General features: G+C 52.8%; 9 protein-coding genes across 9 annotated transcripts; 5 read left to right on the top strand and 4 right to left on the bottom strand.

Moving 5' to 3' along the window:
- Positions 1-441: 441 nt before the first annotated feature.
- Positions 442-1,991, top strand: PV08_05452 (uncharacterized protein; the record flags this gene model as incomplete). The annotated part of the gene is made up of 2 exons (XM_016379795.1): positions 442-1,285; positions 1,336-1,991. 2 exons carry the CDS (start codon positions 442-444, stop codon positions 1,989-1,991), a joined length of 1,500 nt encoding a protein of 499 aa, XP_016235622.1.
- Positions 1,992-3,095: 1,104 nt separating this feature from the next.
- PV08_05453 (uncharacterized protein) lies at positions 3,096-4,443 on the bottom strand (the record flags this gene model as incomplete). Its single annotated transcript, XM_016379796.1, has 2 exons — positions 3,096-3,868; positions 4,020-4,443. 2 exons carry the CDS (start codon positions 4,441-4,443, stop codon positions 3,096-3,098), a joined length of 1,197 nt encoding a protein of 398 aa, XP_016235623.1.
- A 614-nt stretch (positions 4,444-5,057) lies between these two features.
- Positions 5,058-6,407, top strand: PV08_05454 (uncharacterized protein; the record flags this gene model as incomplete). Its single annotated transcript, XM_016379797.1, has 2 exons — positions 5,058-5,135; positions 5,205-6,407. 2 exons carry the CDS (start codon positions 5,058-5,060, stop codon positions 6,405-6,407), a joined length of 1,281 nt encoding a protein of 426 aa, XP_016235624.1.
- Positions 6,408-6,915: 508 nt separating this feature from the next.
- Positions 6,916-8,088, top strand: PV08_05455 (uncharacterized protein; the record flags this gene model as incomplete). Its single annotated transcript, XM_016379798.1, has 1 exon — positions 6,916-8,088. One exon carries the CDS (start codon positions 6,916-6,918, stop codon positions 8,086-8,088), a length of 1,173 nt encoding a protein of 390 aa, XP_016235625.1.
- Positions 8,089-8,930: 842 nt separating this feature from the next.
- Positions 8,931-11,474, bottom strand: PV08_05456 (uncharacterized protein; the record flags this gene model as incomplete). Its single annotated transcript, XM_016379799.1, has 2 exons — positions 8,931-10,366; positions 10,427-11,474. The coding sequence occupies 2 exons, from the start codon at positions 11,472-11,474 to the stop codon at positions 8,931-8,933; spliced, it is 2,484 nt and encodes an 827-aa protein (XP_016235626.1).
- A 565-nt stretch (positions 11,475-12,039) lies between these two features.
- PV08_05457 (uncharacterized protein) lies at positions 12,040-13,685 on the bottom strand (the record flags this gene model as incomplete). Its single annotated transcript, XM_016379800.1, has 4 exons — positions 12,040-13,095; positions 13,150-13,307; positions 13,369-13,382; positions 13,438-13,685. 4 exons carry the CDS (start codon positions 13,683-13,685, stop codon positions 12,040-12,042), a joined length of 1,476 nt encoding a protein of 491 aa, XP_016235627.1.
- Positions 13,686-14,838: 1,153 nt separating this feature from the next.
- Positions 14,839-17,337, top strand: PV08_05458 (uncharacterized protein; the record flags this gene model as incomplete). The annotated part of the gene is made up of 2 exons (XM_016379801.1): positions 14,839-14,892; positions 15,013-17,337. The coding sequence occupies 2 exons, from the start codon at positions 14,839-14,841 to the stop codon at positions 17,335-17,337; spliced, it is 2,379 nt and encodes a 792-aa protein (XP_016235628.1).
- Positions 17,338-18,367: 1,030 nt separating this feature from the next.
- Positions 18,368-20,051, bottom strand: PV08_05459 (uncharacterized protein; the record flags this gene model as incomplete). Its single annotated transcript, XM_016379802.1, has 3 exons — positions 18,368-18,435; positions 18,536-19,415; positions 19,482-20,051. 3 exons carry the CDS (start codon positions 20,049-20,051, stop codon positions 18,368-18,370), a joined length of 1,518 nt encoding a protein of 505 aa, XP_016235629.1.
- A 645-nt stretch (positions 20,052-20,696) lies between these two features.
- On the top strand, positions 20,697-21,826 carry PV08_05460 (uncharacterized protein; the record flags this gene model as incomplete). Its single annotated transcript, XM_016379803.1, has 2 exons — positions 20,697-20,711; positions 20,774-21,826. 2 exons carry the CDS (start codon positions 20,697-20,699, stop codon positions 21,824-21,826), a joined length of 1,068 nt encoding a protein of 355 aa, XP_016235630.1.
- Positions 21,827-21,903: the final 77 nt, after the last annotated feature.

The raw sequence follows: 21,903 nt of genomic DNA on the forward strand, positions 1-21,903 counted from the left end.
CGACTGAAAACCCACAACTCATGCGGCTATGAAATTCTACCACACGAAATTGATTGGTGGCATACTATTTCGACTTTCAATCTTGATTCGCCCAGGTCGTGTCAAATATTCGATCCTCCACATGGCCAGGCCACTTTTGATCAAGCTATACAACTAAGCTAATCTTGTGCCGCAATTGGGGTCGGGCAGGGTAATACCCCATCGTATGGCTCGGCACACGGTACGAAGTACATTCGCCCCCGGTCGGCGTGGCCATTTGATTGTCGGTGTTGCTTCTAGACTCCCACACGGGTTTTCTTATTATTTTCTTTGCAACTTCCTCTTGTGACGGACGAGCTTGGGTGTCAAGTCCAAGTATAAGGACTGCCCCAGACCCCCCAACTTACTTCCCCAGACTTTCGTTAGATCCAGTTTGCTACTTCGCATCCGTTAGTCCGTATCATGGCTCTCTCAGCGTCAGTGATCCGGTTCTTCATCGTCCTGTTTGTTGCTTTGGGTTCCTTAACCTATGGATACTGCTCCAGCATCATCGCAACAACTCTTGGCCAGCCTACCTTCATTTCCTACTTCGACCTCGACACCCGCTCGAATGCCACTCAACTAATTGGCGCCATCAATGGGCTTTACCAGGCTGGTGGCCTCTTCGGGTCTTTATCCATGATCAAGTTTCCTGACTGGATTGGACGACGCAAATCTCTGCTCTTATACTCGATCATTACTGTCGTCGGTGGTGCTTTGCAAGCCGGGTCTGTGCACATCGGCATGTTCCTCGTCATGCGCCTCATCACCGGCTTTGGTATTGGCGCTCTCGTCGGTCTTGTCCCTCTGTATCAATCAGAAATGTCACCGCCACGGATTCGAGGCTTGCTCGTCGGAATGCATGGTGTGCTCATCTGCGTCGGCTACACTCTTGCCAGCTGGGTCGGCTTGGGGTTCTATTTTGTGAACGCCAGTGGTGCTCAATGGCGGCTTCCTCTGGCTATCCAGTGCTTGCCACCCTTGTTCCTTGCCATCGGTGTGCTTTTCTTGCCTGAGAGCCCACGCTGGCTGATCGATCGCGATCGTGTTGAGGATGCATATCAGGCATTCAAGGCGGTTCGTGCCGAGACGAGAGACAATATTGTCAACAATGAGGAGGCTATCCAGGAGGAGTTTAAACTACTTCAGGGGCAAATCCTCCACGAACGACAAGAAGCTCTGTCCATGATGGATTTGTGGAGACTGCCACACATGCGTAAGAGATGTATCATGGGCTTCTTGGTTCTTTTTGGCTGCCAAGGGACAGGTAGGCGGGACCGTTATGCCGATGTCCAACACAGACTAACATATTTTCAGGAACGCTGGTAATCAACAACTATGGGCCCAGTTTGTATTCGTCACTGGGCTTCGACACAGTTCAACAGCTACTCATCCAAGGCGGCTGGATCACGGTCTGTCCCTTTGGAAATTTACTCAACTCTCTTATGGTTGACAGAGTCGGTCGCACGAATATGCTGGTGTGGGGTTATGCAGGTTGTGTGGTTGCTTTGATTGGTGAATGCATCACTGTTGACCTCTTCAACAAGTCCGGAGACAGAGGACTCGCGTCGGCTGCTGTGTTCTTCCTGTTCTTGCACATCGCCTTCTTTTCGGCCACCTGCGACGCCACATCCTATATCTACGCCAGCGAGATCTTCCCTACCCCTGTCCGCGCCAAAGGTTTGGCTGTCAGTATCTCTGGTCTCTTCGTTGCCACGATCATTTTTCTACAGGTCGCTCCCACTGCATTTGCTGCTGTCGGCTGGAGATACTATATCGTCTTCATCGCCGTCACCACGGTCATCGGTACGGCCATTTTCTTTTGGTTCCCGGAGACGAAGGGGAGATCGCTTGAAGATATTGGCGAGTTATTTGGTGATTCGGTTGAGCCTTTGCACCTCGATGAGAAGGTGCGGGCCCAACATGCATCGACTGAAATTGTCAATCAGATCCAGGCTGAGGAGAAGCACTAAGGTTGTTTTTGTTTGAAGGCCGTTTCTGTGTGGAATCGGACTGTCAAGTGTGACCGAACTGCAACTGTCGTATTCACCATGTGAGTATCGACTCATCGGGCAAGGGTGACAGTGTGGTCTAATTTGAAAACATTTAGCAATCGCTGGACCAGAGCATTGCGTCGATGATACAACATTGCTGTTTGGATTCATGTCACTTCCAAACCAGAGATCTCCAGAGTCGTTTGAGACAAACACGGACGCGTTTCGGACAGGTATATAATGACCCTCTTGAAATCTCACAAGATATATATGTTTCAATCTGGCATATACATATTCAGTCTGCGGTCTTCTATCTTGCCTCTAGGCACACAACTGAAAACAAAGCTTCCAATCTCACGTGCGACACGCTTTCAGAACACTCAGAACTCACTACCAAGATGTGCACAGTCGAGATAAACAACTACTCAGGGTGCGGCCATTTTTACCGACAGCCTATACAACGATGTGGCAGTAATTGCTCCCGTCCAAGATTTACGGGGGGTCCGAAATCAGGCAACTGTCCAGACTGCAAGAAAGGAAATTCGGGCTCGGGGTCGTCATCATCCCAGCAGGGCGGCGGTGCGACTACGAACGGTGTGAACGGTACCAGTCGATCGAGTCGGTACTACTAGAGCGCCCCTTGACTTGAGTGCCGTTCACCACGTTCCGATGGTCAGGGTGATTGATATTCCATCTTGCGGCACACCGGTGTCTAACCACAAACACAAAGGCTGTCTACTCTTGGGGATGATGTGCAAATGGAAAGCGCTGTGAAATTGTTCTGAGGACAGGAACCATGTACGATGTAGGATCACAGCCCAGGGGTACAGAGTGCGGTGGGTACCGAGGGAGTGATCTAGGATTTGTGAGACAGCAAGACACACAGTGAATATACTTTGACCCAGAGAGACAGCAAAACCCAACATTTTCTTTTTTTCAGATTTTGCTTTCCCCGAAATCACAGACGTGAAACTTGACTTTAGTCCCAACACACCGACACGCCTATGAGGATTTGCATAGAACATATACATCGCCTTCTGCCTCCAGTCGGTTACTGCCGTCCTTTTGGCTGCTGGTCACTTCTTAACCCTCAAACACCCTTCCATTCTCAATCTCCTCGAACGCACTCGTCGTGTGTCTCCACACCATCTCCCTCAGCTTCTCTTTCTTGACAGGGCTCTTCTCGTAGACTTTCTCCGTTGATGCGGTCCCGTTGTCATTCCAGACCAAATAGACGCCACTGCCTCTTTTGCCATCGGCGCCGATCGCCACGTTGCTTTTCTTCCTCTGGTCGTTGCCTCCATTACCCTTGGATGGCGCTCCACCACCGGCCGGATAATGCGGCGTGGCCATGTAGAGCATCCTCGCACCGTTCTCGGCGTGCGATGTGCCCACGATCCACATCAACGGTCTACCCACGACGGCAAAGACAACTTTGAACCACGTCGGCAGATCTGGGTTCTTGAACCCGGGGGTGTTCACGAGACCGGGGAAGACGTGGCTGAAACTGAGTTTGCCAGGGTACTTGGCGACGAGGGTCTCGAAGAAGGCCGTCTTGAAATACGCTATGTGCGAGCGGGCGTTGAGGTACGTGAAGTGCCCTGGCTGGCGGAGGGAGAGGTCGTCGGGGAATAAAGTGCCTTCGGTACGTGGTGCGTAGATGGAGATGATGTGTGCGCCGCCGCCGCCGCTGCTGCTGGCACCGTGTCCGTTACCACCACCGTCACCATCACCGCTCCCGTCGTCAGACCCATTGGGAAGACGGGATTCCAGAAGCAACGGGAGCAGGCGATCAATAAATCGCATGCGGGAATAGTACATTAGCGACATTAAATTGTCCAGACCTTCGGATGTGTCTGAGGTAATTCGGTTAGTCACGTGTAACATATCATATAAGTCGTCCTATCGTTGGAGCCAGCCGAGTGGTAGATTAGGTACGATGGATGCGCGGAAAATGAGTCGTGTAGTGTAGTGTGCTATAGTGTAGATACTGACAATGACACTCACCTTTCCTCGTGACGAAAATGGATCCCGCCTGGCTCATCACCAAGAGATCGATCCTTGGTTTCTCATTCCGATCCGCGGCATCGTCAGTTTCAAGCCTGGTGATTTCAGCGCATACTTGATCGACATCTTTGAGAAGGGCGAGGTCTTTGGCTTGGACAAAGGTGATTTTCGCACTTGGACACGTCTTGGAGCATTGGGCGATCGTCTCATCGGCCGCTTTTTGGTTGCGGCCGACAATGTATATGCGCAATTGGACGTGTCTGTTGTTGTTGGAGTTGTTTACTGATGCCGTGGTGGATACAAGCGCGTGAAGAGCATATTGGCATGTGCCTGACGTCCCGCCAACGAAGACGGCGACGAGGGGTGAAGTGAGAGAGCCGACGAAGTTCCTGTTGGCTACTTTGACGTCTGAGAGGCGGACCATCGTGGTGCTCTATGAGTGCAGAGAGACTTGAATCATAGACTGAATTGGCATGCGACAAGACGATTGGGAGATCTCACTGTCTCTCTCTCTCTTAGTGGTAGTAAGAAAGGGATGGGAAGACGATGGAGGGCCTTGGAGGGGCTTGATGGCGCAGTGGGCGTATTTGTATCTTTCGCTTTGGACTGCCGGGCATAGATTCTCCTTTCAGAGCTAGGTCACAGAAGAGCTCGGATAGAAATTTCACGAGTCCAACATGGACTAGTTCACAGGCGACTTGTATGTGTCAGTCGAGGTGCGATCGGTACAACGGTTGGTATGGAGTGGCGGGCGGCCCCATCGTATTCGTATAGCGTATAAAATACTGTATCGGGCTTAGTTCAGTATTGTATACGCCTGTCTGATCGTCCGACTCTCCGACGCTAAACCACAACTGCCAGCCCACGCCCAAAATGGTCTAGACTCGACTGTGGCAGCGGCGCATCATTCTACCTCTTTATTGATTTCTTGTTGCAGTCTACATCGATGTCTTTTATTAGGCATGGGGAATCTCGGTACTGATTCAACCGGTATTGGCCCAGATTGTGTTTTTTCCCTCCAGGGTCCGAAGTCAAGCGATGCCACCGGCGTCTCAGCGACGCTTCCACAGAAAGAGCCGACATGGCTGCGTCCAATGCAAGAAGAATAGAACCAAGGTGAGAGCACTGCCTTAGCGCGTCCCAACCATGTAGTCACCTCCCAGGAGACTGATACTAGACTTGCAGTGCGACGAGCAAAGGCCCACTTGTGGAAGATGCGATCGAATAGGCAAACACTGCTCTTTAGATTCTCCCGACTCTGGCCTCGTCATCATTGAAGAGAACAGTCGGCTGGAAGGAAAAGCCGCTTCCGCTTCGAAATCCCTTGTCCTAACAACCTCTTCTCCTTCACAACCAGGTTCTCCAAGCATCAGCATCCGAAGTGCTGGCAGCCGTGCCTCGCCGATTCACAGCATCACGCCACTATTACAGTTCACCACCCTCGAGCGCGATCGACTCAGGCTGATGCATCACTACGATCGTTTCACGAGTGAAACGGTGGCAGACTTGGTCCTGCCTACCCCTGAAGGGGTGGACATCATGCGGTACTATGTCCCCGAATTGGCCTTTGAGCACGATTTCCTGTTGCACGGGATCCTGGCTTTAAGTTCGCTCCACCTGGCCCTACTATCACTCGACAACGCCGATACACAGGGTCTGGAACGACACTCGAGTCTCGCAACGTACCACCACGGTTGCGCGATCCAGATCTTCAATCACAATTTAGCCAACTCCGCTGACCACAACATCGACGCGCTCTTCCTGTTCTCGAGCCTGGTGGTCATGTGTTCTCTTGGGTTCCAGCGTGTCACTCAGGGATCGCGAGAAAAATCATTGGCACAGATTGTCGAAATGTTGAATCTGCTCCGCGGCACCGGGACGATCGCCAAAAGTGGCTTCGACAAACTAGTGCAGGGTCGGCTGAGTCCGCTGTTTGGCCAGATGAATCGAGCACTCGCTGGAGGTCCTGGGGAGTTGTCAGAATGTGCGGAAACGGTGCTGTCGAATCTTTTGGACCGCGCCCTGAAGACCGCCTCGCCTCAACGCGAGCTGTACATCGACGCACTGGCCGCGCTGCGATTGAACCTGGAATTTGCCTCGGCAGTGAGCATCCCTCACCGAGCCCCGATCTCAACATTCCCGGTCATATCGCCTGCGGGATTCTTTCAGCTCGTGGCGGCCGGAGACTCACTTGCGCTGGCGTTGGTGGCGAACTACGGCATTATTTTACATTGGTTGAGAGGAAACATATGGCTCGGTGAATGGGGTAAGCAGACGTCTGGGACTATCAAAACGGCGTTGTCGCCGGAATGGGAGGACTGTCTGTTGGACTTACGAGAAGCTGATTGGAAGTACGGCGGCTCTGGGCAGTTGTTGGCAGCAAGGTGAAAATCAGGACCAGGTCCAACAGTCTGGTGGCGTCATATAGGTTAGTTTCGATGGTGTGAGATGTATAAATATATCCGAGCACGAGGTTCTGGATTCATATCAACCTTTATTGCTATTGTATTGTAGATAGATGGTGAGATGTTGTTACCCTGCTCAAATGTTGTTTCACGGATGTGCGGTATCGCTGGACTGAAATCGCGTTAAAACGGAGGATAAGGGGACCTGCTGTGGGAAACCATACAACATAGCATAGCTGAGTATTTCCAAAGCCAGAACAGAAAGGGAGATCTGTGGTGGTGTCAAAATAGGGAGCTCAGCCTCGCCAAGTTTCAATCAATCTACGGCACTAAACGCGTCCAAGCGCGACGAGGCTGAACTTGATTTCAACCGCAAGTTGCGCCTGCGATCGCAATCGCAAATCGCAATCACGATTTAAACATCACACACTCCGAAAGGCCTCAAATACCCTCGCGTTCCTCTCAATATCGTCCCCGGCAGTTAGTTCACAATGCCACCCAAGCGTCGATCGGACGCGATATCTCGCGATGACCCTCCCTCGTCTCCAGACGCAGAGTCCGACTCGGACAGTGAAACAGTCACACAATCTCGCCGTCAACGGCCTCGTTCCTCTTCCGAATCATCGGCGGCATCCTCTGCATCAGACTCCCACCACCATGACCCTCATGGCACCTTGGTGAAGAAGCTGGTCCGTCTCGCCCTTGCAACAGAATACTCGCGCACCCCTCTCCGCCGCAGCGACATCCACACCAAGATCTTCAAAGACTCCAACACGCACGGCCGCAGTTTCAAGACGATCTTCAATTCGGCGCAAGACATACTCAAAGACACGTTTGGCATGCACCTAGTCGAACTGCCCAGCAAAGAGAAGACGTCGCTAAAAGATCGCCGGAATCAAGCCACGCAGACGAAATCAAATACTTCCACGTCGTCCAAGAGCTGGATACTTGTGTCAGTGCTACCTGACAAACTCAAAACCAACCCGGCCGTCGTGCAGCCGACCAAGGCGCCGTCTCAAGAGACCGAAGCGACCTACACTGCGCTGTATACGTTCATTCTGAGCCTGATATACCTCAACAACGGCGCCCTCACGGACCAGAAACTGAACCGGTACTTGAAACGCGTGAACATGGACACGTACACGCCGTTTGGCGCCTTGGAGAAGCTCCTCGCGAGGATGGCAAGGGAAGGGTACGTCGAGAAACGCCGGGACACGACCTCGGGCGAGGAGGTCATCGAGTGGGTTTCCGGGCCGAGGGGGAAGGTCGAAGTCGGCGCCAAAGGGGTGGCCGGGCTGGTGAGGAGTGTGTACGGGTACGGAGCCGTGCCGTTGGGTATGGTGGCGGGGGCGACGGCGACTCAGCCGGGCCGCTCGCGGAGGGGAAGTGGAAGTGGAAGTGACGACGAAGGGGACTCGGGACCGCAACGGCTCGTCAAGATCGAAGAGGACGAATTGAACTCGAAGATCAAGAGAAGCTTGGGGATCCGATTCGGACGTGAGAGGCAGAGAGGCGATGATGAAGACGACAGTGCAGGGGCAGGGGCGGGTGACAGTGGAACTGAGCAGGCTATTATGCCACCACCAACAAGGACGAGCCGTACGCAGACACAGCAACAGACGAGGAGTAGACGGACACGACGACAGGATGCCGATGACGATTGAATGAGTTATTGATAGAGTGATGAGATTGAGGTCGAGACTAGTGCATGTACGTATAGTCTGGCTCCCCAGTCATGGAATCGAGATGATATGTCCGTGGGTCAGTGTAATGCTGCACTCATCTTCAAAGACGCAGTTCCTGTCCACCCTATGCAAGGAGGCGCCTCACCCTGCCTTGGGTTGATTTGAGAGAAGATAAGCCAGTATCTTTCGCAACGAAGAAACAAAAACAAGTAGAAGCAGAGGACAGCAGAGAACATGGGAGGGGGTGTTTTTGGGGGGGGGGGGGGGGGGGGGGGGGGGGGGGGAGAGATGAGGTATGATCATATATATCTGGACTCTGGGACTCTGCACCCTGCCCGTTCAGAATGCGCGCACATCCAGAGAGAAAAGAGAGAAATGACTTCGAGTCCGACTTCTTGCACGTGTGAGTCTCGTTGATACTCTCCGTCAGGTCTAGGTAACCCAATGTACTCGAGGCGTTCACCACCAACACTCTCCTCCCTGGTACTTCCGTCGTGTGTGCGATCATTCCACCCACCAAGTCCAGGTCTCGGTTGTTTGAGGTATGCAGTACGACTACTACACGTTGTCTGTGTCGGTGCGTCTAATTCCAAAATCTAAAAAGGTTCGCTCCCCGATTTCCCCGTGATGTGGTGCGGAATATCTTCACCCGTACAATGATGTGCATCGCAACCCGAAGCGTCCATCCATCGTCGTGTCCTCGAGACCAGTCCCATGACAGATGTCTTTTCTTCTGGTCTCTTCTTGTCAACTTTCTCTTCGCTCGCACCACTGGATCTCATCCAGTTTGGTAACCCATACTCCCATACCCTGCTTGTCTCTCAACCAAAACCTGAGAAGCCACCGCCACCACCGCCGGTGCTGAATCTAAAGCCGCCGCCTCCGCCACCGCCGCCGTTCATCATATTAAACAACATCTCGGGATCAATCTGGACGCCGCCGCCGCCCATACCACCCATACCTCCCATGCCACCCATGCCGCCCATGCCTCCGAACCCACCAGGGAAGCCACCGCCCATTCCCATACCGGGTTCCATCAGATCGGCTCCAGAATCATACATGTGTCGCTTCTGTGGGTCGAGTAAAGTTTCCTTGGCTTCAAGACAGTCCTTGAACTCTTCTTCTTTGTCCTTGTCGCCTTGGGTCTTGTCTGGATGAAGAAGAGCAGCTTTCCGCTTGTACGCGCGCTCGATTTCCTTGTCTCCCGCATCCTTGTCTACACCCAAAATCTTGTACCAATCCTTCCTCTTGGATTTCTTGAGTTCAAGTTCGGCGTTTCGCAGTTCCTTGTTCAGCTCTGGGTCTTGCGGATTGTCCTCCAGCAGGGCCTTGTAGTCTTTGACTGCTTGTTCCCAGTCGCCTGATTCACCGGTTGCCTTGGCCCTCGTCCGTCGAGCCTTGGTGTACGTGGGATCCAACTTCAATGCTTGGTCGCAATCTGCTTTCGCCTCGTCAAACTCCTTAATCTTGATTCGAGCCAGGGCTCGATTTCCCAGGAGCTTCGCATTAGTTACTTTGTTCGTCGGGTCGATGGTGAGTGCTTCGCCATAAGCCTCGACCGCATCATGGTACTTGCCACGCTTAAACATATCATTGGCTGCCGTCCTGGCTCGGTCAAGTTTTTTCATCGTCCGTAGGTAGTGTCGTGCATCGGAATTATCTGGATCTAGGGATAATGCTTGTCGGAAAAAGTCCTCTGCACGTTCATAATCACTCTTCCCCGTTCCAGACTTTTCGTCTCTTAGGTAAAACGCCCGGGCTGCGAGGACAATGGCTTCTGCATCCATAGGATTCTCGCGCATGAGTGCCTGTGCGATACCCTGTACTTCACCGAGAGCATTGGCGGAGCCAACTTTCAGGTTCGCCTTGGCCTTTAGTATCTGCCATCTTCGAGGGGTGGGTGTGTCTCTTCCCAGCGTCTGTTTTGCCTGTTCAATACTCCATAGTGCCATGTTACCGTTGCCATCTTCTGAACTAATTTGCTTCTCTGCCAATTCAATCGACTGCAGTGCCTTTCGAGCGGCCGCAGTATCAGTTGCTGAGGCATTGGGAATTTTAGCGTAGGTATCTAGGGCATCTTGCGGTCGGCCTAAGGAGGTGTATATCCGCGCCAGTCGGTGCAAAATCTTGTCGTTGTTCGGATCTAACCTGCTGGCCTGTAATGAATCGCCCAAGGCCTGGTTGTATTTATTTGCTGAAATATACGCCGCTGCTCGATTAGAGAGGTAGGTGGGATTGGAAGGGTCAGCGTCGACAGCTGCGAGAATTTGTCAGCCTCGGTATAGGAGTCCAGGGAGTCGAGCAATGTAGTACAAACCTTTGGAATACTCGATAATGGCTCGGTCATAATCCTTTGCCTTGAAGAACTTGTTACCTGCGGCCTTGCAGGCTTCAGGATCTACCTTGGGTGTGGGAGGAACTTTGTGCGGTGGAGGGGTCGGGCTTCTTTCGTCCTTGGTGTGGCCATTAACGCCGTTCGACGCAGGTTCATCGGGAAACGCCCCAGGTGTATCGTGCGATGGTGTTGCAGGCTGCGAGGTGCCGTTGGGGGTAGGCGCTGAGGTATCTTTATTATCGGCCTCTGGCATTTCTCTGTCCACCGACATCGACTGCCTCTCGGCCTCTTCTCTGGCCATTCTGGCGGTCAATTTGCGCAGTTGGTCGGGAGGGAGGTTGAGAGGGTGTGTATCGGAATCGTGGCGCTTGGAGGATTTCTTCTTGTCTCGATCTTTGTCCTGTTTCTTTGGAGATTTTGACTTCCGCATGGGCGATGACGGATCGAATTTTGCACCAACCGAATTCACCTCTTCTGCGGCGGACGATGCGGGTGGGGCGAAGGAGGCAGAGACAGACACACTTGGCCTGACACTCCGGGTATGATGGGTACTGACACGGCCTCGGGGACCCTGGGCTTGTTGGAGCGTAGAAGGTTGCGGCTCAACTCTTCTGCCGCCGTCGATGCCGCTTCCGCCTCTTGTCTTTCCTCCGTCTTTCTTATCAAGGGAGTCCAAGAGATGGCGAAGGTTGGCCTCAGTAAGAGGTGCAGCCTGGTGAGCCCTAGAGTTGGCCGTTTCGGCGAGAAGCGGGAGAGGATCCGTGTACGACGTTGACCGGAGAAAGGCACTGGGACCTGTGTTGTCGGTGGCAGTGACTGCTCTTGACCGAGGATTGGGAGTATCTGAAGTCAACAAGGCTTCCGTGTTGTCGTGCTTGTCGTGCTTGTCGCCCTGGTCGAAATTTCTCGAATCGCGCCTGCAAGATTGAGCGGGCCTCGCATGAGGGCCGAAATTGTCTAGTTGGGCGGCGTGTGATCGAGCTCTAGGCGTGATAGGCGAGCCAGCCCCTTGTCGTGTCGGGTTTGGCATCGCGACATCAGCCTTGAGTGGTTGCTGGGTCTCCGAAGATGCGTTTGCAAGGCTTGCTGGTCAGTTCGTTTGCGTCTCTGTGGCCCTCTTAGCTTCAACACCAGACGGCCAGTCAGCTGGAAGTTTCCTCCTTCGATCGTGCACATTGTAATTTGGAACCATGATTGGTGTGCGAGTCGCGACTCGTAATTCACGTGCAAGTGCAAACGAGGGCTTCTTAGGCAAAGACGATCGAGAGTGAAGGGTGGAGGGCACTGGACCTGGAGACCGCCCTCTATGGGAAAACTGCCTATCAGGTTCTATCACTACTGGTGAGACCAAAGTGAACAGTTAGATGTTCCTGGATCGTCGACTTCTGTGTCGTCCAATGGGACATGCTTCATTGAACGAAACAAACCGAGACATACGACAGAATATCGCTGTGAGTGATGTGATCAGGTTCAAGGTACGTTCGATGTTTGATGGCCTGTGTTTCAGTCATGGTCACATTGCTATTCATACAGCTGCTATGCAAACGTTGTCGCACGTTTACTTTCTCAATGGAAATGCTCAAAGCCATGTCGCCTCACTGCGCGTTGCTTGCACAAGTCCAGCTACTCCCCCCTGGCTCATTGTGAATAGCATAGCCACTGGCATATAACCCCATTCCACAGATAGCGGCACCCATACCAAACAAAAACAGATTGACCAAGGTGAGAGATATCTTTTTCCAGTTCTTTGTATATTGTCCCCAGTTCAAGAAGAGCCAGAAAATGCCAGAAATACCATAGGTGAACCACGCCGCAAACAAACTCGAAATCAATGCGAGCAGATCGTTGAAGTTGGGAATTGACTCTGCAATAATCCATGCGATCACCCACACGGTCAGAGTGATGGCAAGCCAACTTCCTACAGACAGTAATGTCCGTTTAGACATATGCCTGGTTCCGCGGAACAATCGGACGTATATGTACTTCGAAGCGACATGGCCATAGATCACTCCAGCAACAATGATGGTAGGAATGGCCAGACCCCATGCAATTTTTCCAAGGACAGTGCCAGCACTGCCTAGGGCGGGTGAATCGACGTCATCTCCGCCGTATGCATATATCACCATGGCGACGAGGAAGTACATGGTCGTGTCGGTGACTTGTAACAGTACCAGCGCCTTTGGGAAGTCATTGGGGTCTCGCATCTCGGAGATGAAGCTGAAGAAGGCGACATGTCCAGCATAAGCGAATACAATGTTTGTGACACTGAGAAAAGCTGTGACAAATGAGGTTGACTGCGTGGCTTGAAAGTTTCCGTGAGCAGGATTCCTAGAACCGACTCCAGCCATGCACACAATCACTGCAGTGGTAATGGAGAGGAAGCTCACGCACGAGAGCCAAGAGACCTTCAATAGGGTCCGTGGGATATCGCAAATCCAGAAAACAACCAGCCCAACAATGCCCCAGACAATCGTGCATGTAGCCCCATTGGTAAGAGTGTTGAGGCAGATTGTCCATGTCAAGATGTGACTTGCCATGCTGAAGATGAGGAAGATGGTTTGAGCAGCACCAAAGACTTCACGCATCACCGCCGCACATCGAGGGCCACATGGCTTGAACAAGACATATCCAGCATCAGCCATATTGTGAACCTAAAGTTTGGGCCATCAGAGAATTTCTGAACACAACCAGATCGCTGAGCCTACCCATGGATGAGCCTTCTTGAACTGGCCGATGACATAACCAGAATAGGTTGCAATGATACCCAGACAGATGATCAAGATTCCTCCTGGGGCCATCCCGATTGTGGCCAAAACAGATGGCAATGAAAGAATGCCCAAGGAAATAGTCTCGGCAATCATAACTGCGCAGAGTCAATTGATATTACATGAATCTTCCATCAAAGTCAGTAGATTGAGACATACTCATACTACACTGCCTGTTGGGAGTCGTCAGTATCAAGAACTAGACCCATACATGCTGGCGCTGCTTACCACCACTTTAAAGTGCGATACTTGACGCCATCACCTTCTTCGTCTCCAAAGGGATCTGTCTCCATATCGACACTTTGGCCCCGGAATGCTGAGCCCAGCGAAGAGCGACGCCGCTTCTCGCCATTTAAGGTCAGGTTGGGACGGTCTGCATCTTGATTGTGAGCACTGTCAAGGGGCCGGGCATCTTTTTCCACATCAGCGCCATATGGTTCTGTGGAGGGACGCAGAGTCGGAGATCGAGAAGCCATGGCGATATCAAGAATCCCTTGTATCCGGCTGCTGGTGTTCAGGACACACGTTCAAGAGCCTCAGTGGCACCGATGCCCAAAAGTTCGGGCTGGGGCTGTTCGTCAATCAATCCACGAGATTAAAGAAGGAACTATTCGTATATGAACCACGTCCATTGCCAGGAGGAGGATATAGTCATGCGAGCACCATGATGACATTATTGTTGGCGGGACTCCGAGAACCCTGCGACGTCATGGGAGAATTCGATGGTGGGAAGATTGTCAATGCGTGCTGCGTAGGTGGAGTTTTCGTTATACATAGCCGGTGTATCCCTTGTCAATCCGAGGCCAGTCCAAGGACGAAGATCCAGTCTCGGTTCAAGCGGCAGCGGCGTCCGTGGGACGAACACGACTACTACGACTAGCATTCGCGGTCGTGAAGCCAAAGAGGGCATGGCATATTCTTGCCCGTTGTTTGCACGTTTTGTACTCCGTATATGCGATGCGTAGGTGCTTGTCTTATACTTGGTATTCTTAAGTACTGGGGCTGGTACGAGGAAAAGGGTGTGCGGGACGTCAACATGCAGGAATCGCTCCACCTGCATACAGCATCTCGGGCGCCACTCGGTATGTGACAGGGTCTTTTCTAGTTTAACTATAATGCGAGCTTCCTCCCGGTTTCTTCAGAATACACGGCCTGGGGGACATTATGGTGGCCCAGTACCATCGCAGGCCAGAGAAGGCTAGTCGCCAAACAGGGCCTTTTAAAATCGGAGATCACAAATTCTACAACAAGGATATCATCATCGGGATTTCGATCGAAGGTAGATTACTCATGTTCGCAGACTCGAATATTGTCGCATCACTCCGTCTCTAGGGGATCTGTACCTACATACATGTATGTACTGTACGAGCCGCAGTCGGTGGTGAAGGCTGGCCAGGCAACACGTGATCTGGCGTTGTTGCCAAGCGCCAAGAGCGACGGGGATTGTTTACCTGGTCACGTCATTCTGGAAATCGAGCATCAAAGCAAAGCGGCCAATCTAGAAGCCTTTCATCTCTACCCTCAATCCACCACAGACCACCTCTAGCCTGGACCTCTAGCCTTGACCCTGCGAACTACATCTCATAATCCGCTCTACCATATTTCCACGTTCGCCGTGTATGGTCTAGCATGGCTACGCCGCGTCGTAGGTCTGCTCGCTTGAGCAAGAATGCTCAACCCCAGGTAACGTTTGCCCGCTCTTCGCAGTTGTTTGTTGTGGGATATCGGCTCCTCGTACCACAGCTGCTCGACTTCCGCGTCCATGGTCACATTGGCTTCTACTTCGGACTGACTGCTTCATAGCGACAATCTGCTCGTAAACAAGGTGCAGCAACGCTCGGATCTCTGATAGAACGCGACGAAACTCCCGAGGTTAATGAACCTCAATCACTTGATGAGGTTGTTGCTACTCCTACGTCCGCCGTAACAACGAAGTCTCAGCTTGCCATGCTCTCGGGGCTCAAGACACCAAAGACCGAACCACGAGTCGATCGCGGCGAAATGCATCCTGAACATGCTCATCAAACTACAACGAAGGCTCCGGATTCTGGCCTCAAGCTAGGGTTTGTCGATATCTCCTCCCGTCCTCGTACAATTGCAAGCGCACAAAATACCCCTTCCAAAGCTAGAACGAGCACTCCTGCGCACTTCCAATCTACCAGTGTTGACTTCAAATTCGGAGCCGAATCTCAATTGAGCACTGAGGCACAAAAGTTAATGGATAATGTTCGAGAAGAGGCAGCTAGCATCAAGGCACAGATGCAAGCGGAAAGAGATGCCCAGCAGGAGAAGGACGATAAGGCCGAGGCCGAGTTCAATGGAGTCAACGCTTCTGGACGAAAAATTGCGAAACCAAAGGGTAAAGCTGGTCGGTTCAGTGATATACACATGGCTCAATTCAAGAAGATGGACTCAATTGCGAATCATCCTTCAGCATTTCGAGGAAAGCCTAGTTTTGCGCAGCCAACTACACAATCACTCAAGCGAAGCGGCTCTAAGGCTGGCCTGGACGAGAACGAGCGACCTCGGACTGCGGGAAAAGGCACTCCCGCACGACGACCACCACCGCCACCATTTCTCGGTCGTCCAACTTCTGTCAGCCCCTTCAAATCCATCCCGAGCCAGTCAGAGCGTATTGAAAACACAACTCCCGCTAAACGTGCCCGACACTCGGAGCTACATGATGTCTCGGCAAGTCGACCAGTGGAACCAGCACAGCCTCTACGGACAGTGTCGAAGCCAATGTCCAGCAATTTGTTTTCCCCTACAAAGGCCTCGTTGGCAAGAGCTGCAGCAAGCCAGATACCAGTTTCATCGCCGAACAAAGCTTCTTCACTGAAACGGCCCGCGTCGGTCAAATCTTTGAGGACGGCCTCTAGTACACCAGGGGTAAGACCTGCTACGGCGCATGGAGCATCTTATGCTCCGAACCCATCCAAAGCTCCTTCCGCCGACAAAGCAAGACTGAACCGTCCTCTCCCACCGCCGCCTGAGAATGAATCCTCTTTATCCCCATCTCCAGAATCGGCAAAGGTTGTGCAGGCTGAGCCCGACGTTCAAGGGTCATCTGCCTTGAAGCATCATGGCTTCTCATCTCGCCTACCAAAATTCAATGGCCTGAAGTCAATTCTGCGAACTGGCCGGAGAACTGACATTATGCCTCCGACTCAAGAACGGCAAGGCACTCCAAAGCGACCCGCAACCGCTACTACTGGTAGTGGCGATGTGAAGAAAGTGGATTTTACCCCCAGTGTGAAGTCGAGATACGCTGTCAAGTTGGCAGCTGGTAGCCCTAGCCCAGCCAAGCTCCCAACTCAGCTCACTCCCGGAAAGGCACTTGGGCCACTTGTCGCGTATGATCCAGCTGCGTATGTTCTTGGTGACGATGACGGCGACGATGCTTGGGAAGATGCTGAGAGTGAGATTGACTATCCAGTCTTACCCGCTATGTCCTCCAGTCCTGCGCAACCTGTATCTGGAACGACTTTCGAGAAGAAAGCCAAGGAGCACAGTCGCCGGGCGTCCAAGGAATTCAAGTCCATCTTCACAACTCTGCATCATCCGTCACGACCTACACAGCCATCAAACTTGGCCTCTGTCAATGCTAGGGTCAACAAGAGCGGTCCGACTGCCCACGTCGACAAGATCATGAGATCCCCAAGCAATACTAATTTCTCACGGCCATCTCCCTCTACCATTCGTCGTGTGAGGACTTCAGGCGCTCCTGAGTTGGTCCAACCCTTCGAGGATGCGGAAGTGCAGACTGTGCCTCACGGGATTCCCGGCAAGAAGCGGCGCCGCGAGTCTACCGCCTCCAACGAAGATGAAGATTCGTTCGAGCCCATGGGAAAGGAGAATCGCCGTATCAGCGTCATGCCATCCGTGCCTGGCGGGTGGTGCGACACTCCGCAGCCAGAAGAACAAGACGAAGGCCAGCAGCGTGGAGGCAAGCGCGCAAAAGTCGGAAGCTCTACCACTTCACCTGAGAAGCCGCAGACTGAAGTCAAGAAACCTCGACAGAGCATGGCGCGAGAGATGGCAAAGAAGAGTGCGGATGCACGCAAGGGCAAGGGTATTCTCAGCCTCAGCCGGTTGAACATGTTGAGCCGCCCAAAGCAGAGAGGCTGAACCGTTTGCAACCATCTTCGCCGCGGGCTCGCTTTTGTCTTTCCTCTCCTCTCCTACTGAACAGTCTCTAGACGCAGTCTTGCGGACCGGCAAGTCATCTCTCCCCAAGCTGCAAACTACGCCGTCTTTATCAGCCGGTCTCTGCGGCCCAGAGTTGACTCGGAGCTTTTTTGCGACTTTACCTTTCGACCATTTTGTGTTATTGGGCCATCATTTGCTTTTAGTGGAGATACGACTTTGTTGGAACGTCCTTTTGAGGGCACCGGGTAAGGGCATTGGATACAAATTGAGTCCCCGATCTTCTTGATTACAGGGGACAACCCTAACTTGGGAACTTATTGGTCTGATTTGGAGCAGAGGGAGTCAGACTTTACGGGTTGGATTACTCTGGGCCTGCTTCATTTCAGGACTATTATGTGGCCAACCCCAGGAGATGAGATTGGGTGATTTGACTGTTGAGTACATTCTAGGTTGGCGTTGGCGTTTTTTGAGGATCACAGGCCGTCAAACATAAGTGGAAGGAAGCGTTTCTTTCTCAGCCTGGATTTCCGGTTGATACGAACACAAAAGTCTTTTATTACGGAGTACATTGGGAGTCATTGGTGAGGTCTGGCTGGGCTGGGTTGAGCTGAGACATGGATGTGTTGGATGGATGGAGACATGTGTGTGTCCGTGTTTTGTTTATCGCAATTGAAAAGGGCTGACGACGAACTCTTTATTGACATTTTGCATGTTCAATCAATGTTTGCTTCTTTTTGGACTCAGTGAAGCAGACCTATGGAAGCCAGGACATGGAACAGACAGCGACCACAGAAGAATGCAATTGTCAGTATTGTTTTATCCTGTTTCCCACAAATGTTGTTGTGTCGGCGGCTCCTCTTTTTTTATTCCCTCTTGCTTTTTTGGTCTTGGACACGACGAATTAAATGTATCGAAACAAAAGGGGGCACGTTCCCTCAAGTACCCACGAGCGAGGATGATTCTTCGGCGAACATAATATGTAACCACAATCAAACAAACAACCAATCAATCAATACACGGCCTCGAGAAGGTAAATGACGCCAAAGACCAAGAAAGCAATCGCGCCGCCCATTGTCACTGTAATTCCCAACAAAAACACAAACGACGGGTTAGCCACTCTGAATCTGATGCTGCGTAGGTTGGAGCTGCGCAAGAGGAACAAATTGGGTCGACTTACCAGTTTTCAAGCTGACTCTGCCTGCGATGGCTCTACCGCCCAGCACTGCCGCACCCGTACAGATTGCGTGTCCGCCCAGCGCGCCCGCCGTGACCCACCAGTAGTCCTGGCCGGCCGCCATGGCGATTGTCGCGATCTGTGATCTATCGCCCCATTCGCCCAGAAAGGTCATGACGAAGGTCTGCACCCACGCCGGACTCAGGAGGAGAGAGAGCAGGTTGTTGAAGCCGTTGAGCATGTTCTTGAACGTCGACTCCCGCTCGGGGGAAGTCCCGCGGGAACTCGCCGGGCTTTCGGGAGGCGAAGGCAGTCGACCGTTGGTCTGCTTTCGGCCGGTTCCCGCGCGGCCAGCTTCCAAGGCGTATGGGGAGATGGACGACCGCCGCCTGGACATCCGACGTTGCTGGTGCTCTTTCTCTTCCAGTTCCATTTCGACTTCCTTCATCTCTTCACCGACGCCGTCCTCGGGGCTCATCCCGCGCGCTTCGAGCAGCATTTTGACGCCGAAGACGAGGAACAGGCCTGCGGCCGCGAAGTTGGTGAGCGTCTTGGGGATCAGGGTCGGCACGGCGTGGCCTAGGATCGCGGAAAGGACGGTCATGGTGATCAGCGCGGAGAATGCGGCGGTGAAGACCAGGACTCGCGGGTGGCGCATGGCCATGAGCGCGGCGACGAGGAACGTTTTGTCGCCTACTTCAGAGAACAGAATCATGGTGAACGAAAGCACAAGGGAATGCATGGGAGAAATAACGGCCGGTTCGTGGTCTTTGGATTTCGGCAGCTTGTCTGGGTTTTCCGGGAGAATGGTGGTGTCTTTTGGCGACGACGGGTTTTCAGGGTGAGGGATATCATGAGGTTTGTCCGGGAGGTCTTGGGGAGCCTGTGTGGCAGAATCAGTTCAAATGCGCAACAAAATGTGTTTGGACAACGCAACTACTCTACTCACCGTAAGAATCTTTTTGGGCTCATCTTCCGAAGATTGGGTCTTGTCCGTCGTGTCTTGGAGGGTCTCTGCTTCGTGGTTTGGGAGTGGCCTCACATCCTTGGGCGGATCAGGCTTCTTGTCCGAGAGCTTGTTCTCCTTTGATTTCTCTGAGATGCCACCTTCAACACCTCTAGTGCCCTCGGCTGGACTCGATTTTAGTCGGTCATCCATGACTGCATCGTTGGTTTGGGGAAGCGGTTGGCTTCCATATGGCGATTTCTCCGGCACCGGATCGTCGTCGTACCCTATCCCTTGTGTCTTCTTCCTCGTCCTCTCTGCAGTAGTCTCAACAAAAGGGCCCTCGTGCGGCATTCCGTCTTTGCCATCTACAGGAGCGTGTTCAGTCCCGACTGGGGACGACTTTGCTCCAGTGCTCCCTCCTGCCGCCGCGGCTACTTCTCCTAACGACCTTGCGTTGGCCAAATTCCTGGCCATTGACTCACGAGGGAGGGAGGCATCTGTGGCTTCTACCGCAAGAATCGAGGCCAGAAGGAATAGGAGGATGTGCCCACGCCGCCGTCCGATCTTCATGGTCGCGTGAGTGTGTTCTGTAGTGGGTTGGGGCGAGAGTCGAGGTAAGCGTTGAGATGAGGACTGAAGCGCTGGGCCAGGTAGGTCGCCCTCGCGGCAGATGAATGATTGAACAATACGGAGTTGTCAACCACAATTGATGATACTTTTGGCGAAACTGACAAGGAGGCCGCAGAGACTGGAATTGGTAGAATTAACACGTGTACACGCCAGACTCTGGGGAGCAAAGGTGTCACTTTTATCAAGATTTGGCGGATCGAACAAGGTGGGAAATGGACAAGCCACTCGCTCCTTTTCCCTCTGACGAGTCTCACTGTTTGGGGTGAAGAGTCCCGCCTAAGTTCCCTCTAGCAGAGGCCTAGACGCCTAATAGACCGTCCCCTGTTTTAGTGCCCGTTGGTGATCTTGGGCCAATTCCCCCTCTATTCATAGGGCACCAATCATCCATCATCCCGGGATACAGTACATAATACACCCACCAAACGCTGCTTTTAAGAGTAAACTGTTGTAAGCGTCGTCGGCAAGGCTGAAAAAAATATGGAACGGGGCTAGTGAGGCTGAGACTTGTCGGACCGACTGCTATGCAGTATTTTTGCATAGGAGAGAGAGAAAGCTTGTCTGTATCGGATGAGGAACTAAGTTATCATGGGCAAAGAAAAAGTAAGTTGTAAATGCTCCCAGAATGCCCGTGTATTTCCTAACTCTCCCTCCCTCCCTTCCAGAGTCGGAAACACACGAACGGCGAAGCCAAGCAGAAAAAACGAAAACTGAGCCACGACGCCGAAGACGGTACAGTCGATACATCCAAACCGACAGCCGTCTTCCAGCCATCAGGGGGCCGGTCGCATACTCTGTCAATCGCTCTTCCAGGCAGCGTAATCGCCAACGCCAAATCTCACGAACAAAAGACGTTCCTGGCAGGCCAAATCGCTCGGGCTCTGGCCGTCTTTTGCGTTGACGAGGTCGTCATCTTCGACGATGAAGACGCCGCCACGCAGCGCCAACGGCCGGAGGTCGGAGACAGCGAGTACACTGCATTTTCGCACCCGGACCACTTCCTATCACACCTTCTCTCGTATCTCGAAACACCACCACACTTGCGCAAGACCTTGTTCCCCATGCACCCCAACTTGCGCACGGCGGGGACGCTGCCCAGTCTCGACATGCCTCACCACCTGCGCGCGAATGAATGGTGTGAGTACCGCGAAGGCGTCACGGGTCATTCGACGAAGACGGCCAACGGCAGTGGAACGCTCGTCGACGTAGGACTTCCAGAGTACATTGAGGTTTCCGAGGAGATCCCACCCGGTACTCGAGTCACACTGCGTCTACCCGATCAGCAGTCCACGACAGCCGAGACGGTTGCGCCGAGCGCTCCGAGAGAAGAAAAGGGGTACTATTGGGGCTACGCGGTGCGGGAGTGCAGTAGCCTTTCGAAGGTGTTTACGGATTGTCCGTTTGACGGAGGTTACGATGTCTCGATCGGCACGTCTGAGCGAGGAGAGCCGTTGAGCCATGTGCTGACCACCGAGGCCTTCACGAACCCGACGTACAATCACGTCCTTGTCGTCTTTGGTGGGGTCGCTGGTCTAGAGAAAGCCGCGAGGAGCGATCCCCAGCTCCAGACGGTGGGTGTCGCCGAGAACAACGTCAATAATCTGTTTGATGCCTGGGTGAATGTGCTGCCTGGTCAGGGCAGTCGAACCATCAGAACGGAAGAGGCAGTGTGGCTAGGCTTGATGGGCCTGAGACCGTTCACGGAGAAACTGAGGTAATGAAACTCGCAAAAGACCCGTTTCTCGGAATGTCCTGCGAAGTGTGTGTAATGTGTAAGACGCTATGGTTCAGGATG

Source organism: Exophiala spinifera, assembly GCF_000836115.1.
Source record: "Exophiala spinifera strain CBS 89968 unplaced genomic scaffold supercont1.4, whole genome shotgun sequence".
Classification (NCBI taxonomy): Eukaryota; Fungi; Ascomycota; class Eurotiomycetes; order Chaetothyriales; family Herpotrichiellaceae; genus Exophiala; species Exophiala spinifera.